The 16,418-nt window shown below is 45.9% G+C and overlaps 2 protein-coding genes across 2 annotated transcripts; both read right to left on the bottom strand.

Moving 5' to 3' along the window:
* Positions 1-2,148: 2,148 nt before the first annotated feature.
* LOC146189120 (uncharacterized) lies at positions 2,149-4,685 on the bottom strand. The gene is made up of 3 exons (XM_084603211.1): positions 4,623-4,685; positions 3,234-3,709; positions 2,149-2,470 (listed from the first exon to the last, which is right to left on the bottom strand). Coding segments are annotated over exons 1-3 (489 nt in total). The 5' UTR covers positions 4,635-4,685; the 3' UTR covers positions 2,149-2,469.
* Positions 4,686-12,953: 8,268 nt separating this feature from the next.
* Positions 12,954-15,465, bottom strand: LOC146189119 (uncharacterized). The gene is made up of 3 exons (XM_084603210.1): positions 15,423-15,465; positions 14,009-14,539; positions 12,954-13,119 (listed from the first exon to the last, which is right to left on the bottom strand). Exons 1-2 carry the CDS (start codon positions 15,432-15,434, stop codon positions 14,012-14,014), a joined length of 540 nt encoding a protein of 179 aa, XP_084459336.1. The 5' UTR covers positions 15,435-15,465; the 3' UTR covers positions 12,954-13,119; positions 14,009-14,011.
* Between the last annotated feature and the right edge of the window lie 953 nt (positions 15,466-16,418).

The following is a 16,418-nucleotide window of genomic DNA, read 5'->3' as shown; positions in this document are numbered from 1 at the left end:
AAGCTATGTGATGTTTTGAAGATAGTGAGAGACCGGAAAGCGTGGCGTGACATGGTCCATAGGGTCACGAAGAGTCGGACACGACTGAACGCCTGAACTGAAACTGAAATCTAGTAGATGATCAAGGTAAACATACGCGAAAATGCCCACCTCAAGCGGTCCTATATGTTGGGCAAAATCTCAAAGCGTTTTCTGCTCTTTCTTACAACTGAGAGAGAAAGGAGGGGCAGAGATTATCGGTAACCTTTACTGATTCAACTTTGGCTTTAATTTATGAAACACGTGAAAGCTATAGCCTGAGAGCGCAGGTCCCATTTTTAACAAATACTCTCGGCGATGCATTGGCCTAGCTAACAAGCAAGTATCCTTGTGGAGTCAATATAAAAATATATCTCGTTTGAAACTGAAACGGCTCTGTGTCATTTCATTTTTGGTTGGTTTGTGTTATAGTTTTTTTTTCTCTAGCTGCGAAAACTAGACTTTGTTTTAAAATGAGACAATAATTGCTTAATAATTTGTTTCCTGCAAATAAACTTCCAGCAATGCCGAGGCTTTTGTCTTCTGAAGCTTCGAATACCTTGTTCAAACATTTGGAGACTACCCCCAGAACTTTGCGCCAGAGAGTTTCCTGAAAGCGCACCGAAACCTGTCTAATTAAGCCAACACCCATCAAGCTAAAGGGGAAGTACGTGTTATTTTTTCGTGTCTTTGGGGCTTCTTCGTGCACCCTTCCTAAAACGTTAGCGCTACGGACGACTCACGAGAACTTACCGCAAGTTAACATCAGTACCGTTCACATCTGTCCCTTTGTCCTCCGTTCCCTGACGCGATGCAGGGTTTTGTGCCAAACCACGACGCAAACCAACGACTACACAAAATCGGGGAGCAACACTCTTGCTAAAGCTTCTGATTCACCCTATTGCTGCCAGAATCCCCCTAGAATAATGTGATTTTAAACAAACTCATGTTATTATTCCTTATGGCACATGAAGGCTTTTCTTTCCTGGTGTGGGTTTTATACAGGTGGGCCCGCAGTCCTCCAGATTACCCGGTTATTTACTCTCATTTCCCCCTTTTTCTTAGTCCATTCAATTATAAACCAAAGATGCGATAAAAAAACATTTATTACATGCGCTCATTCTTCTGCTTTTATAACTAGTGCCGACACACCAATCACTTATTACATGTTTTCAAACAAAAAGGGGCTTGCTGCAGTAGTTGCTCTTCTCGGCGATTGTGTTGAAGCAACATTTCCTTCGACACTTGAATGCGAGGCTCTGTATTTGAGAGTTGCACCTGCATGTTGACACTTCGGCGATTTGTTTTAGAATTGATGCGTGCGTTTTTTGCACAATAGTATGCAAAAGAAGAACGTTTGGGGCACAATATGCAAAAGAAGAACGTACATTTTGTGCACAATACGCAAAAGAAGAACGTTTTATGCACAATATGCAAAAGAAGAGCCCAGAATCTAAATGGGCTCTCTCGAGCACATTCTGCTACTGTAATCTAGCGTCATTCCACCGGTTGCCACAGGGGCTTCGTTTCTTGCAGCACCGCAAACTTGAGCACATTTGGATTTGGCTCACGCAAACGTGCGCGAAGCGTGGTCGGCTTAAGCACTGAGTTGTCTCTACGCTCTCGAGGTCTCTTTTCGGTGCTTCTTTTCTGTCCTGCGTTGCTCAGCGGAGGCGCCCACAGAGTTTGAAAAAACTGTGGCAACTTCACGTTTTTCTCACATCCTACTCCTAACTCCTTAAATAAAACAAAAGTGTAAACCTGCAGAATCTACACTGAGTACTAAATTATCAGAGTTAAGGAACAATTGTTGGTTTATATTCACCCAAGGGCAGTCCGCTCAGTATATATGATCATAATAAAATTACAAATATACTAATTATCATTCAGTCAAGGGAAGCAATACGGCTGCTGTGGAAAGCTACACAACTTTTTTAATGGCCGTGTGGCTGCTTTTGGGTGGATTCTAATGAGCGATTACAGCTTTTCTCACAAAATCAGCTTCATAGCGGTGGATTTCTCTATACATGCAAATTTCAATATTTATACCCTTGTCTGAAGTGTGAAATATTCGTGTGGTGTTGGTGCTCGCGTTGCGCAAAATAAAGTGCAGAGATATTCATATGGCACTGCATGATGCAAATTTTTTATTCAGTACAGACCATTCAGGCAAACTTGTCAACGATGCAGGAAGTAAATGAGCAAATTTCTTTTTTTGCTACCCCAGTCAATATCAAGTCTAATAACAGGTTTGGCCGTCAGCTCTACCCATTCACTACTGATGTGTTCTTTTTGTAATATTTTATTCTACATCGAAAGACATGAGCTTGGTGAAGTCTTCCTAAGATATATATAATTTAAAAATCTATAGCCAAGTCAACTAGCGTACGTCCAACGCGTTGACGGGCCGATGAGGTGTGGACATCCATTGAATCTTCCAGTCACTTGTGCTCTGTAACAAAAAGAATCAACAATACTGAAGGAACTGGTCGCTTCCTTTATCAGTGTGCCCAAACGATATTTCCTTTTTACATCGTAATGCCTAACACACGTAGTTTAGTGCTGTAAAACTTCCTTGTTATTAACCTACAGTTACCGCATCTCGCATATATGCAAGAAAAAAAGTGAGCTTCCTCTCTTGAGACCAAACTGCAGTCTACTTTGCCACAAGCGTTAGTGGTTGGGAGGATGTTATATTTTGCCCGGCTGATGTTTTAAAGTAATTGGGATTAAATATCGGTGGAACGGCTTCTGCAATGACAAGTAACAGCGGCCAATACCGTAAAAAAACCTTCAAAGCCCTCTGCTAGGCTTTTATTTCGAACTTACCCACGGTGTTAACAGTCTCCTGTTGTAAAGGCTTCTGAGGAGATTGCGTAATGAAACAAAAGTGTCTTGCTGGTCAAACGTCTAAAGCCTATTCTTGAAAGGAACACAACAGTAAACCGAAGCAGTGTCAACAGCTATCGCAGAACCCTCGATCAAGGTAAACCTGTTTTAATAATTCCGGCAAAGAATGATCTGCGAAGTTTAACATAGCACTGCGGCAATGCCAGGAGTGGTGAAAATAGCGGATTTCGGCACTGAAGAAATGTCTGATAGAACTGACGATTAGCCCTTCTAGCTCCACACCTGTGCTATCGAAGCCTAAACGTTTTCAATGATTGCCTCTTCTTTATTTTGTCTCGAGATTTTGCTTTCCCAAAACAACTTACCACCCTTTGTAGCCGCCGAAGGCGAGGCCATAGCCTCCATAGCCATGGCCGTAACCTCCATAACCTCCATAGCCGACCGCGATCGCCGGAGCAGCGACGGCAACAGGGGCAGCGAAGGCAACAGGCTTAGCCACAGCCACGGGAGCGGCCACAGCAACGGGGGCGGCAGCCACAGCCACGGCGGGACGAGCAACAGCGAAACCAACACCACCGTAGCCATGACCACCGTAGCCAAGACCACCGTAGCCGTAACCACCGTGTCCACCGTAGAGGCCGAGCACGCTACCGGTGCTCACGCCGTAAGACGCGGACACACCCTTCACGACAGCGGGGGCAGCGTGAACAGCGGGGGCAGCAACCGCAACGGGAGCAGCAACCGCAACGGGAGCAGCAACGCCGTAGCCGCCGTAGCCGCCGTATCCGCCCACAAAGCCAGCGGAGGCGGCGGAGATGAATCCGAGGAGAGCGACGGCCAACTGCGGGGCAGGACATAAGGCATTAAACAAAGACAGTGAACCATCAGCAAATAAGAGATTTCCGTAATTCTTATGGCACTTTCGATGACAACGCGCCTGAAATCCGTGCCTCAGGTACTGTACTATTTGCGATTGACCTTCGATATGAGTGGACCTCGTTCCCAGTTTAATATTGACCTATCAACAGGTACCTCAGTCATCTGTGAAATGGTTCGTGACATGGATAGTAGTAAGAGATTAAACCAAAATGTGGTCACCGCTTTCCGCATAGATAAAAGGCAAACTCTGGAATGTGATGGAGAACGCAGCGCAACTTCAACGCACAGAATTGTAAGCACTACATAGGCGCCAGTCTTTAGAACTATACACTCTGCCGACTAATGGCTAAGAATGCTACCCTATGCGGACACAAACGAGCGGTTTTAGGCCGATTGTTGTCGCAAAAAAAATTAACGCTTTTTAAACGTTTACTAGCTTTTTACTTCCAAACTGCACAGTAGAGTACAAACATGAGGATAGGAAAGGGGTAATTTTGGTGAGACATTTAATAGTTCAGTTTGTGGTCAGTCACTGCCTGCGTATTTCAACCAGCCCAAGAAGCAACGGAGACCACCACAATACTACCGGTTTAGTGTTAGCTTGTCGTTTAATCATGTCTTCATTATTCTTTCCCAGCACTGTAATAAATTTAACAGGCTATAATGCGTCTTTTATGTACATGTATAAGCAGACTAAAGCCGCCCTTTTCGTGTTTTCCTCCAGGCGCTGGGACCTTCGCCTAAAAACCGATTTCTGACATGCAGCCATCACAAGCCTCCTTTCTTCCGCGATGATCACGAGATCAGGGAAGATGGCCCGCCGTCTTGCTTAAAGCGAAAAATGCTAGGTAGTTCCCCTAGGCTTCTCTACTCACAAGGGCGTTCATGGTGAAGCTGTTAGTTCCGCTGGTGAACGAACGAAGAACACAAGAGACAGTGAGCGTAGAGCTACTGAGACGTTTCGTCCCGTTTTTATACTCGAAATCGCGGCCCGAGAGCGCAGGTGACCGCTGGCAGGAACGAGAAATTATCTTGCAGAAAATAAAGAATAAACCGGACCCATGGTAGCCAATGGTCGCCGTGGGCTGGATTCTCTTTCGGAAGAACTTGGACTGAGCCGAGGAGAGGGCGAAGGGGGGAGGGGGGGGGGGGGGGACTGTGTAGTAGGTGGGGTGATGGCAAGAAGCGATCACATCGAAAAGGCTCGGTAGAAAGCCCTGCCCAGGCCAGGCTGGCTCGCTCAAGCTTTCCATCTGACTGTCCAACAACGCCTCTCACGCTCCCTTTCCGACCGTGCCGAAACGTACGCATTAAAACACAAGGACCTAAGCGCGGGCAAGAGTCACTATGAAAGCACGCTGCCGTCACCCTCGCCGCAACTACCGGCACCGCCCCACGCTTTCTTTCTCGCCTTCTCTCGCCCGAAACGAGACCGTCTGAGAGTGACGCCGCTACCCGTCCTGAATCTCGTGCCAGCCAAGGCTGCCGGACCGAGCCGAGGCGTGCGGCTTAAACGAGATCGCGTCGGTCGCCCCTCGTTCTGGCCTAACCTGCGCAAACGCTGCGACCAAGGCGCAGACCCGTGCACAATCGTCGATGAGTGATCATTGCAACGCGCCCAGCGTCCTATCTAGCCCCCAGGGACCTCGAAAACGTTGCACGAGTAGCCGGGTCACTGCAGGTTACTGCTCCACAGTGTGAGACCATGCTTTTTTTCTGTGCAGTTATAGATTCCTTCGTAGAAGACAATCCAGAATACAGTTTCGTTGGTTTGTGAAGAGACTTGCAGCTCAATATTGAGTATATATAGCTACGGGATGTGCGGATACGGCGCGAAAGGAGACCAATTTAACTCCCTACTGAGTACAGCATTGCAGAAATCCCTGCAGACATATCTCATTTTATTATGGTCGCCTCACCGTCCTACGGCTAGTCACGTGCGCTCGCCATCCACAGATCATGCACCGCTCTTGACTGGAACTACTTGTGGGACCTTGTAGACACGTAAGAACACAATTCCTGCAGCTGTGATGTTCTCTTAGCTTCTTGTCCCGAGCGAAGCTGCAAATGAAATTCTACAAGCGAACTAAAATACGAAGACAAAACACCAGCCTTTTGGCTCCTTGAGAAGATATGGAGGTGAGGTCGATGAACGCCTCTGAAAGACAACCTTCGCGCCTTCGAAGCGAAATTAATCAGGCCAAGATATTCTCATCCTTATGTCCATTGTTCCCCTGCTCTCCTGGCGTTTAGCCCCTCCGCAGTGGCTAAATGGTGAGGGCGCTGTCCTGCTGAACCCAAGGAAACGGTACCAAATTTAGGTATACAGAGTCTGTTTTTTTTTTTTCATTTCCTTACATTTGATCAAGGAGAAACTATAAATCTAAATAAACAATAGGCAACGGACTTAAGAATGCTTCATATCAACTTTTATCCGAACTTCTACTCACTGAGCTGAAAGTATACTACTCAGTATACATTAGGTGACCCCCTCTAAGTGGAACAGGTACTTTTATATCACACGGCATGGAGCTGCCAACAAGTTAGCAATAAGCCTATAATTAACACACCCAATATTGTAGCATGAGAGTAGCCGTTGTCCCGCTCGGGCATTGACGACTATAGAAAGACAGATGCGTCTGCATGGTTTCTGGAATAGCGGCACCTGCAATGAACTGCCAACATTTTCACTCACCGACCGACCGAACGACAAACCGATTTACCGATTGACCGATCGACTGACCGGCCACAGACTGACTGGCTTTTTATTAGGAATCACATGAAGAAGTCAAAACTTAAGTAAAACATAGTCAAGGCTGCCTTTTTTTTTTTTTTTTCAGTTTTCTCGAAGTGTGCCAGCAGCGACGGAAATTTTCCCCTCGAAAACTAGCGCTCATTTGGCTGCAAGGCAGTTATTGTTCTCCGTCTTATTAAAATGTCTAGCTGTGCGTTAATTATGGCAAAATATGCGCTGCAATATTTGATTCTAAAGAAATTCAAGGTACCCAAACAAAGAAAACGGCACAATCGAGAAGTCATTGCCCGAAAAAATGTGTACGTCGTTTTCTACTTCTTATGTAGATTCCCCCAAGAAACACTGCTTTAAGCGCAGAAGCTTTTGTGCTAACCTTCAGTATCTCGTATTGTTAGCTGCCTCGTTCTAGGGCGCTTTTATTATTTGTGCAAAAATACAAGCGCTAGAGTGTGTGTAGGCGGTCAACTTTGCTTTCTCAAGTATCTCGACGAATACTAGTTAGGGTAACGATCCTACGTCAATTGATCAAGATATGTGGTACCATATGTAGCTTTTATACTGCACGCGCTGACCACTCTCATAGTCCCACGTCACGGTGGTGCAGTGGTTAGGGCGGTCGACATTTGTGTCCAAGATCCCGATTGCGGCCGCCTCTTTTCCATGGAGGCGAAAAGCTAGGCGCCCGTGTGCTGTGCGATGTCAGTGCACGTTAAAGAACCCCAGGTGGTCGAATTTCCGGAGTCCTCCACTACGGCGTCTCTCATAGACTGAGTCGCTTTGGGACATTAAACCCCATAAGCCAACCTAAACTGTCCTAATCCCTGAAATGGCAATTACGAATTCGTATAAGTGACAGTTTTCATGAAAGAAGAAAGCAAGCTCAACATTGTTTCGTTTGGAGTGGTTCGTTCTATTTAATGTGTTTCACTGAAACAATGCCTTGCAGTCACCAACAATATGACAGGTGACTGCCTTGCAGTCGCCTTGTGTTGAATCTTGGGGCCATACCTATCCGACATATTTAGAACCACTTTTCAAAATTCAAAAAAGAGCAATTCGGTTCATATCATATTCCAGTTACCGTGCCCATACGACGCCTCTTTTCAAATATTTCAAGATACTTCCTCTTCATCTTCCTTCAGCATAAAATCATCTTCATTCAGCAATTCAGCATAAAACTGCGATAATGGTGCACCGTTCGATCGCCAGCAACTATCCTTTACCCTGATCTCACTTTGTCTCCTCACAATACAGATCACGAAGCGCAGCGAAAAACAATTTTCTCATCCCAATTAGCAAAAATTGTATGAAAAAAGAACTCTTATGCCTGTAGGGACTACAATAAAGAATGAAATTCCTATAGAAATAAAACAAAATACCAACTTCTCTGCACTGTTAAAGTCGTACTATTACTAGGTTGTGACTCTTACTCCTTTTAAAATTTTGCCAGATGTCTCTGCTGTCTACTAAATAATTTCTTTTGAACATTATGTACATGGATCCCAACTAGCCTGCGAGCTAGGGATCCAGATGCTTGTTGCAATGTTCCTTGTTTTGGTTTTGGTGTGCTTGAAATAAAAAAAAAGTGCTAGTTACAAATACCTTGTTTCATCATTCACAGCAACAGGTGTACTGGACCTTTCTCGTGGTTAAGAACGTCTTCGTAGAATGGGCGATAAGAATTCGCCCCAGGCCATTTTTGCGCAAGACCACGTGACCGACATATGCCCCATAGGAGGCAATTTGCCCTGCACACGTTTATCTTATCGGACGTCGAAAGAACACGACGATCAAATAAGCACCACATATCGGACAAACGCTCACGTAGTCCAATACACATGATTAGCACCTACACCAAAATGTCATGGGCGTGCAACATTTTCATATCCAAAATGGGACATGTAGACGGAGGTAGGTGTCAGCAGCTCTCGAAGAAGCCAAGCTGGGCTTGCAAGTAAACAATATTCAGAGTAGTGAAGATAGCAAGTACGTGACGCTCTAATTTTATGCTACTTTTCTACCTAAATAGAGAGAAAATCTCTTGTCTTTATCCTTTTCATTCGCCTCTGGTTCAATCTCATTTATTCTCCCTTGAAAACGCTTCCAATTCTGAGATATTATCAGATCATCCGAAGTAGTTACAGGCTCCTCTCCTACAACATCGCGGCTACGGCTTCAGATGTGGCCAACGCGTACATCACAAAACGTGTCATGAACTGTCATAAAGGTTAGTCAGATTACTTTCAGATTTTTTCTTTCTTTGAATAAGACGTCGATAGAAACAAAAATAAAGTGCACTCTTTAGACCGATCGCGAAGTCGCAGCTGTCGTATTTTCATATGCAGGAATTACGAGAAATCGTGACAGGGTGCCTGAGGCAGAGCTTCATTTTCAATGGTGAGCTTTTGGTCAGCCCAAGATTTGGCGCTGCATATTTTCTTCAGCGCTGAGTAATTCCTAACAAGTATTTAAAACCGATAACTCCGAAGGCGGTTGCCCATTCCGTTGATGTATTGCAAAGGAAAAGACGCCCAAGGTCACTCGAAACAGTGAATGTGTTCAAATTAGCACATAGCGCCCCGATTACGCGAGTGTAAATGGCGGAACGGATGTGAACTGGCAGTAGTAAAGAACCCGGAGCACAAGTTCTCGCAAACGCTTGTAAAGCGCTGTTTACTGAGCCCGATTGAGCAGCATTTTCAACGCCCACTACGCGTGGGTCAGCTTCGTATTTCCATACGGCCAAGGTTTCTCGAACGCAAAGCGTCCCGTTCCAACTAACCGTTAAGTTGTACGGAAAATAGAAAAAAAAAAAAGAGTATTTGCCAATACCGGCCACGCCTTTTGAAAATGCGCACAGGGAAAGAGAGCTTAAATTCAAGCGGGTAAAAGAAATGAGATTCAAAGTCTAGTATATAACCTCCCCTACACTGCCCCGGGCTCGAGTAGCATGCACTGTTCCAAGACTTCATGAATATTGATTGCACTCAGCCCGGCACCGTTAGGTACGCAGTTCGATAAACAGCGCAGAAATCGAGCCGGAAAGCCGAAGAAAAACGCTACATCGCCTCTCCAGCGCTGAAAGCGACGGAGTTAATCACTAGCAGAGATAGCCAGAGCTGGCACTGGGCGCGTAGCTGCCACACGAAATGGACTACCGTAACTAGTGCGCCGCAGCCGCGTTGGCCTGCAAACCGGGTAACCAGAGCGACCTCGAAGGGAAAACTAACAGCTCTGCGCCGTCCGCTCAACCTTCGCTGCAGTCATGCGCGCTCCGTCACAATGTGGGAAGTATAAAGATTAGAACTGGAGTGGGTGGCCTACGTGATCGGATGCGTCGAAAACAAAATTGCTCGCTGGAATCCATGAAGCATGCAGCAGATTCCGTGGCTTGAGGAGCTGTTTGTTTTTATTAAGTATTTCGTGCGCTTTTATGTTATCCCGTATTAATACAACGCTGTGCCTAGTGTCCATTAAACGACTAATGAGGTTAGAAGGAACCGAATTTCGGACATCGCTTCTGGAAACGGATACGCAACCTTCCGGCGAAGGGGTTCCTTTGTTAAAAGCAACAACTAAGATATAGTTCAGATATGTAAAGGTAGGTAAGTGTGACAGCAAAATGAATTGTAAACAATGGATCTGATGTCGCAAGTCACGTCTCTTCGAAGTCTTCCGCATTGGCTTAGAGTTCTTTGTGCAGCAAACTTTCCCACCCATCTTCCTCAAGACAGTTCAGTAGCGGAGTTAAGATCAATTTACTTTGATTTTCTTAAATTCAGAAAATATGGGAAAGCTTTAATGGAATAATTGAGCCAAAACTTTTAAACATCACTCTTACATATAATGTCGGCCGTCTTGCTCATATCGTCTAGCTTAGTAGTTTTTGACCTAACATGAATTTCTGCCAGACACTAAAACGGAGAGCCGAAATTAGTAGGTATACCTTTGCGATGGGCTCTAACCTTCTCCTGGTTTTGATTCTTGATTCAACTATTCCATGTGTGCTTGTCGTCTACAGAGGAGAAGAAAATAGGAGGGCTCCAAAACACGCAGTGCCATTCATTTAAGCAGTCCTTTTTTTTATGTTCTATATAACATTTTACTGCCACAAAAAAACATCAGGGAATTTAACGGGAGTTCAAGCTCTTGTAGTTCTTGCATAGTTGCTTGACAATTGAGAACCCTTCCAAAATGCATTTGCTGGCGCGATGCTGCAAGTCTATACCTACCGGCAGCTAACCGCCCTTATAATCTTTGGCAGTCAATAAAGTATCAGTTTTTTTTTTCTTTTTTTCTGCGCACCACCTGTAGGAAAAATTATCAACTCTATCAAGCATAATATAGCAACGTTTTTGGTTTTCTTAGATGTAAAAGGCTTGGAACGGTATTTGATGTACTTAACGAACACATATATAAACCGAAACACGAATTTTGTGCAGACAGTTATTTTTCTCCACAAACACGAGCAGTTCTGGGCTGGGTCTTTTGGGGCTGCTATCGAAAAGTGATTTCTTTCCGCTTTGCACGTTATGTATGTGCGAGCTTTTATTTTAAACATGGAATTGAAGACGGGGAATTATGAAATAAACGGGTTACTGGTCCTTCAGCATTTAAGAATCGTCATCTTACGTTCGGTTGTATTGAAAGACTGCACTGTGGGCTAATGATCTTCGTCACGTGCGCACGCGAGAGTCCCTTATTCTATACAAAGGATGCTGCTTGCTCGCCGGTTCATGTAGGAAGACGAGGTAGTACTTAATTCCTGCGTTGTTGACATACCATACCACCTAGAATGTTGTTTCACCGTCCAAGTGCCTATTCGACTGCTCTATTGGTTTGACAACGTTCTGAAACTGCTACAATCGATCGGAGTCTTTAGGAGCACTGTTCCCCTTGCGCTATTTTTCACGTGCTGTATTCGCCTACTTTTTGTGTTGTTTCCTATCCTCATTCCACTATAACCGGAACACTGGGATAATAATAATGATAATGAATAAAACCTTTATGCTCTTAATATGTATTTCTTAACAAAATGGCAATAAAATGGCATTCTAGAAAACGCCTTTCCTGTCTGCGGCTCTTCATGAGAACAAATAAACGAACAATTATGTTCATAAGCACACTCTCTTTTTTGTCCTGCCTTGGTAGAAGAAATGTGCTTGAAGTAACAGGTCCTCGGAGTCTTTTCTACGAAATCTTCCCAGCATTTATTCTGATTTAGTAAGGTTTAAGAACATTTACTGTGAATGTTTGCGAGTTCTATATTTGGCACGCTTGTCGCAGAAGCGAACTTCCCCGCTTTGTGCCAAGTTTTGTAAGGAAGCCCATAGTGCACAAGGCGCAGCTTGCGTTGTAGTTCCGCAGGCGGCAGAGTGGAGACCAAAAATAAGTACTAATTGAACCGTTTCTGATAGTTTCAAAATACGCTTTTCCTGTGTTCTGTGCAAGCCCTTTCTTGTATGTCGTCTCAATGCCTAAAGAAACGATAACTTACTCAAAACTCCTTCCTCTGCATCAAGGTTTTGCCGTGTGATCCACACACGCCGTCTAAGAGTGCCACGTGTGCACTGAAACTACATCTGTTTTCACCGAAAGCGTCTTTTTAATATTAGAACACGCCTGCTAGTTAGCACTACAAAATTGTGCAGCAATAATAAAGACTAAAGGCAGGACTCATTATACTTATAAAGCACAAATGTAAATGACGAATCGGAAGCTTTCATTTCATTTTTTGGCCAAAGTGATTACAGTATCAAGCAGGAGCAGAAAATATTGTTCATACAAAAAAAAAAAAAAAAACAGCACCAGCACGCTACCTGCTGTCGGCTTTCAATGCGCGCGTGTGGGCTTTTCAAAACAAAATCTACACCTGAGGACGTTTACGCTAAACATTGTCTTCAAAACCTTTCCAACGATTGTGAACTGCCAGAAAAGAATTTGTGTGTTCCGGACTGAGGACCCGACCAACCACATGTTTTATACTACTACTACTACTACTACTACTACTACTACTACTACTACTACTACTACTACTACTACTACTACTACTACTACTACTACTGTGTTCATGAAGCGAATGCAGCTAAAAGTTCTTCGCTAATGAAAAAGAAAAGAGCACAAGTGGGAACGAAATGTTTTTTTGTTTCGGCAGCACTTTTATTTCTCAAGCTTTGTTACAAGCAAAGGGAATATATTCACAACCAAGAAAAACGAAAAAGAAGAAAGGCAGCGGAGTATAGATACATAGCCTTGAAAAAGAAAATGTCTTCCCAGTAATAATTCCCATGAGTGACTAAATGTGCGCGAAGCAGCTCCAAGTGTTTCTTCCCTTCTTTAAGCCCAGTTCCTAATCAGGTCCATAAGGGCGCGGCAGCGGCCCTTTTGCCCATTGCGCCTTTTTCGTGTCTTTGCTTTATCTCCCGTGAAAGTGCAGAAGCGTAGAGCGTGATTCGTTTTCAATAACTTAAACATTTTATTAACGACAACAACCAATGACTCCGTGCCCACATCGGGGCCAGGCGCAAGTTGGACGCTTGCGCAGTCTTCGTCCCAAAAGCCGGTCTTCTGGCAGGACCATCCATTCACTATTTGTTTCCTAAGTGTTGAGGTACCACCTGTGAAAGTAGAGAATAAAAAACAAATTAACACTAGCATGCATCAATCCAACTGAAAACGGAGAGTGCCGTAAAACATGCTAAAGCAGCTGATTCGATTGGTTTGTGGGGTTTAACGTCCCAAAGCGACTCAGGCTATGAGAGACGCCGTAGTGGAGGACTCCGGAAATTTCGACCACCTGGGGTTCTTTAACGTGCACTGACATCGCACAGCACACGGCGCCTTGCTTTTCGCCTCTATCGAAAAGCGGCCGCCGAGGCCGGGATTCGATCCCGCGTCCTTGGGAACAGTAGTCGAGCGCCGTAACCACTGTGCCACCCCGGCGGGGTAGCTGACCCAATCTGTGATAAATATGCTACTCCCTTTTAATTGCACCCCGTTGTCTCAACAAAATGAATGAGCAGTAATGAGAGTCATGTTTATAACAAACCCGGTTTTCATATCTATATACGCTTGTTTTCACCTCTAGTAGAGTGCACTAAACAAACGCGTGGGAAAATTCTTTATTATATGTCTGTTGACTGAAATTGACTTAGTTAGGTGAGATTGTGCATCATACGTCTACGTCGGAAGGCCTCTACATACCTTGAAAATGACCCTAAGTTCGAAACGCACAAACAGTATAAAAGTACCTACGCCAGTGACTACGCAAGGTATTCATGCGTTCATGTACAGTTTCTCGTACGTGCTGGAAGAAAGCGCGAAATGAGCTCGTCATTGTTTGATCTGCTTTGGGGGTCACAACAGAAACCGGACCTTTGCCTTGAGGCTTGAAGATAGCTGCGGCCCGATGAAGGGGGGCGAACTATTGTTTGAAGGACTCTAAATAGCGGAACATTTTCGCTCTATTTAAGGTATTAGCCCATTCCTTAGTCCCCGCCAACGTACCGCTTAGTACTTCTTGTAGCCAAGGCCGAGACCGTAGCCGTAGCCGCCGTGGCCGAGACCGAGGCCGTAGCCGCCGTAGCCGGCGTAGCCGAGTCCGGCTCCATAGCCGAGTCCAGCTCCATAGCCGAGTCCAAGACCATATCCGCCGACGGCAACGGCGGGAGCAGCAGCGACGGCGACAGCGGGACGAGCGACGACAGCGGGAGCAGCAGCGATAGCGACAGCTGGACGAGCGACGGCGCGGGTGCCGTAGCTCACACCGTGGTTAACGTGGCTGGCGTAGGAGGAGCCGACGACAGCGGCGTTCGGGTGGATGGCGAAGGCGGGAGAGTGAACAGCGGCCACAGCGGGACGCACAGGGGCAGCAACGGCGACCGGGGCAGCAGCGACGGCGACGCCACCATAGCCTCCAAGACCATAGCCGCCATAGCCGCCATAGCCGAGGCCTCCGTAACCGTGGCCTCCGTAACCGTAGCCACCGAAGAAGCCAGCGTTAGCGGCGGCGAAGAGGCCCAGAAGGGCGACAACGACCTGTGGGAAAGATTGCTTAGGTTCAACGTCAGTGATCAGGAAACATCATAGGACAGCAGCATGGCTTACTGGCTGTATCCTAGCAGCTGGCGCATGCATCTGGTGCACGGTTACCACCAGCAAAGCTAAATAAAATTATATATTACTACGGCAGAACCATGCTAAAGTCCGGGATAGCTCTTACGATTCTAAATGCAGTGGCGCACGCCTTCCCAATTGGTATCGCGACAGTTGCTACTGTTGCTTAACCCGAAAGAAAAGCACGTAATGTCGAAATATTTAACCAATAGCAGACCTGAGTACGCTGTTAGCAAGGTCTACAGCCCAAACATTATGGCCTTTCTAAAGCGATTAATCATCAAAGCGCATGATTTTCAGGGACGTTACGCAGCACGCATTCGTTTAGGTGAGCGCGCATGCTGATTATACTCATCCTTCGTTAAAGTATCCAGAGCTATGGCACAAAGATAACGTTGAAGCTTAAGGCACTTATATACCTCAATTAATCCACGACTTCTAAGTATATATGCTAAAGGGACATTGGAATACAGAAGCAGGAATTTCCCATGGCTTATAATCTTGTTCCCAGGGTTAATACGTTAGCCACGTTCAAAGTGCCTTGTTTTCGGAAAGTCAGTTGAAAAGGCAGGCATCACATTAACCGTATTACGCGCTGAAACAAATAGTGAAATGCACGTTCTAGCTATTGGGGCGCCTAGACATCCTGATCAAATCCTAGCATGGTGGCCGCCGTTCTTGGAAGATCTCGGTATGCCAGAACAAACGGTGCAGCTTTCCCTGCGGTATGCGGTCAGTCATTTTGCCTAGCCGTGAAGAACGTTCTTCGTGGTCCGTTGCTTTTGCATTAGCAGGATATACTTACGAAGGTGTTCATGGTGGCTTTTGGGAGTGAACTGCGACTCGAGACCGAGAAGTCCAGTGACTGGTCTGCCTTCCGCCGGCCCTTATATACTTCGGGCAAAGTTACCCCCTCCGTGCCAGAGTCGAGAACGAGGAGGTCAGCAATGCTGGACGCAATGGAAAAGAGAGAGACAGTGCGATGGGAAAGTGGGAGGCGGAGGAGGACCGCTTGACCCTAAAGCCCGCCGCAGTCCGGCAGGAGAAGCAGCCAATGATCTCGGCCAGGGATCGCAGTGGCGAGCGAGTGCGAAGTGCCGTTAAGGCCGCCGCCTTGGGCGTGTCTCCGTCGCCGCCGCTCTCAGCTGATGCAACGGACATAGCTCGTGGAGAGACGTCGCGCTCCTCGTCCGGCCCGCGCTCGTGGCCAAGGTCGTTTATGGCCGCGTGCCTTTCGCTTCTCGACGTCACCGCTCGCCGCTTCTGTCCTGGAGCGGACGACGGCTCGAGACGGGGGAAGGAAAAAGGAAAAGCCTGAAGGGGTCACTCCGTCCTTCTCCGTATAGGCCGTGCATTCATGGCTTCTAGAAGTGTATGGCGCTGAACCGTTAGAGATGGAGTGCAACAATGGTGTAGGCCTGCATTGCACTCAGCGCATCTCCTTCGAAGCAGTGATCTCATGGTGCTACCGCCTTTGTTGTCTCTGACTGGCTTCCAATTCTGTTCTTGACGTTTCTGCCCTTCACACAGGCACGTTAAGTATTGCTTTCTGAAGTCATGAACCTAAGACGGTACACTATTGGCACAATACAGCGACACGCGTTGTAAGAAGAAAAATAATGATAGCACTTTTAGTAAATTAGCAAATAAAAATTAAAATAAGAAACTTGTAAACTTAGTAAATAATGGCACTTTCTGGTAAATATAACTTGAATTTATGAAAATCAAAAATTAAGTGGACAGAAAGTGCGGCAAATGTACTAAAAGGACCTTCTCGAATATCGAGCATAAAATCTGCAAT

Source organism: Amblyomma maculatum, chromosome 5 (genome assembly GCF_055883805.1).
Source record: "Amblyomma maculatum isolate TAMU_Amacu chromosome 5, ASM5588380v1, whole genome shotgun sequence".
Classification (NCBI taxonomy): domain Eukaryota; kingdom Metazoa; phylum Arthropoda; class Arachnida; order Ixodida; family Ixodidae; genus Amblyomma; species Amblyomma maculatum.
The sequence above is the reverse complement of the archived record's forward strand: the minus strand, read 5'-3'. Positions and strand labels throughout refer to the sequence as shown.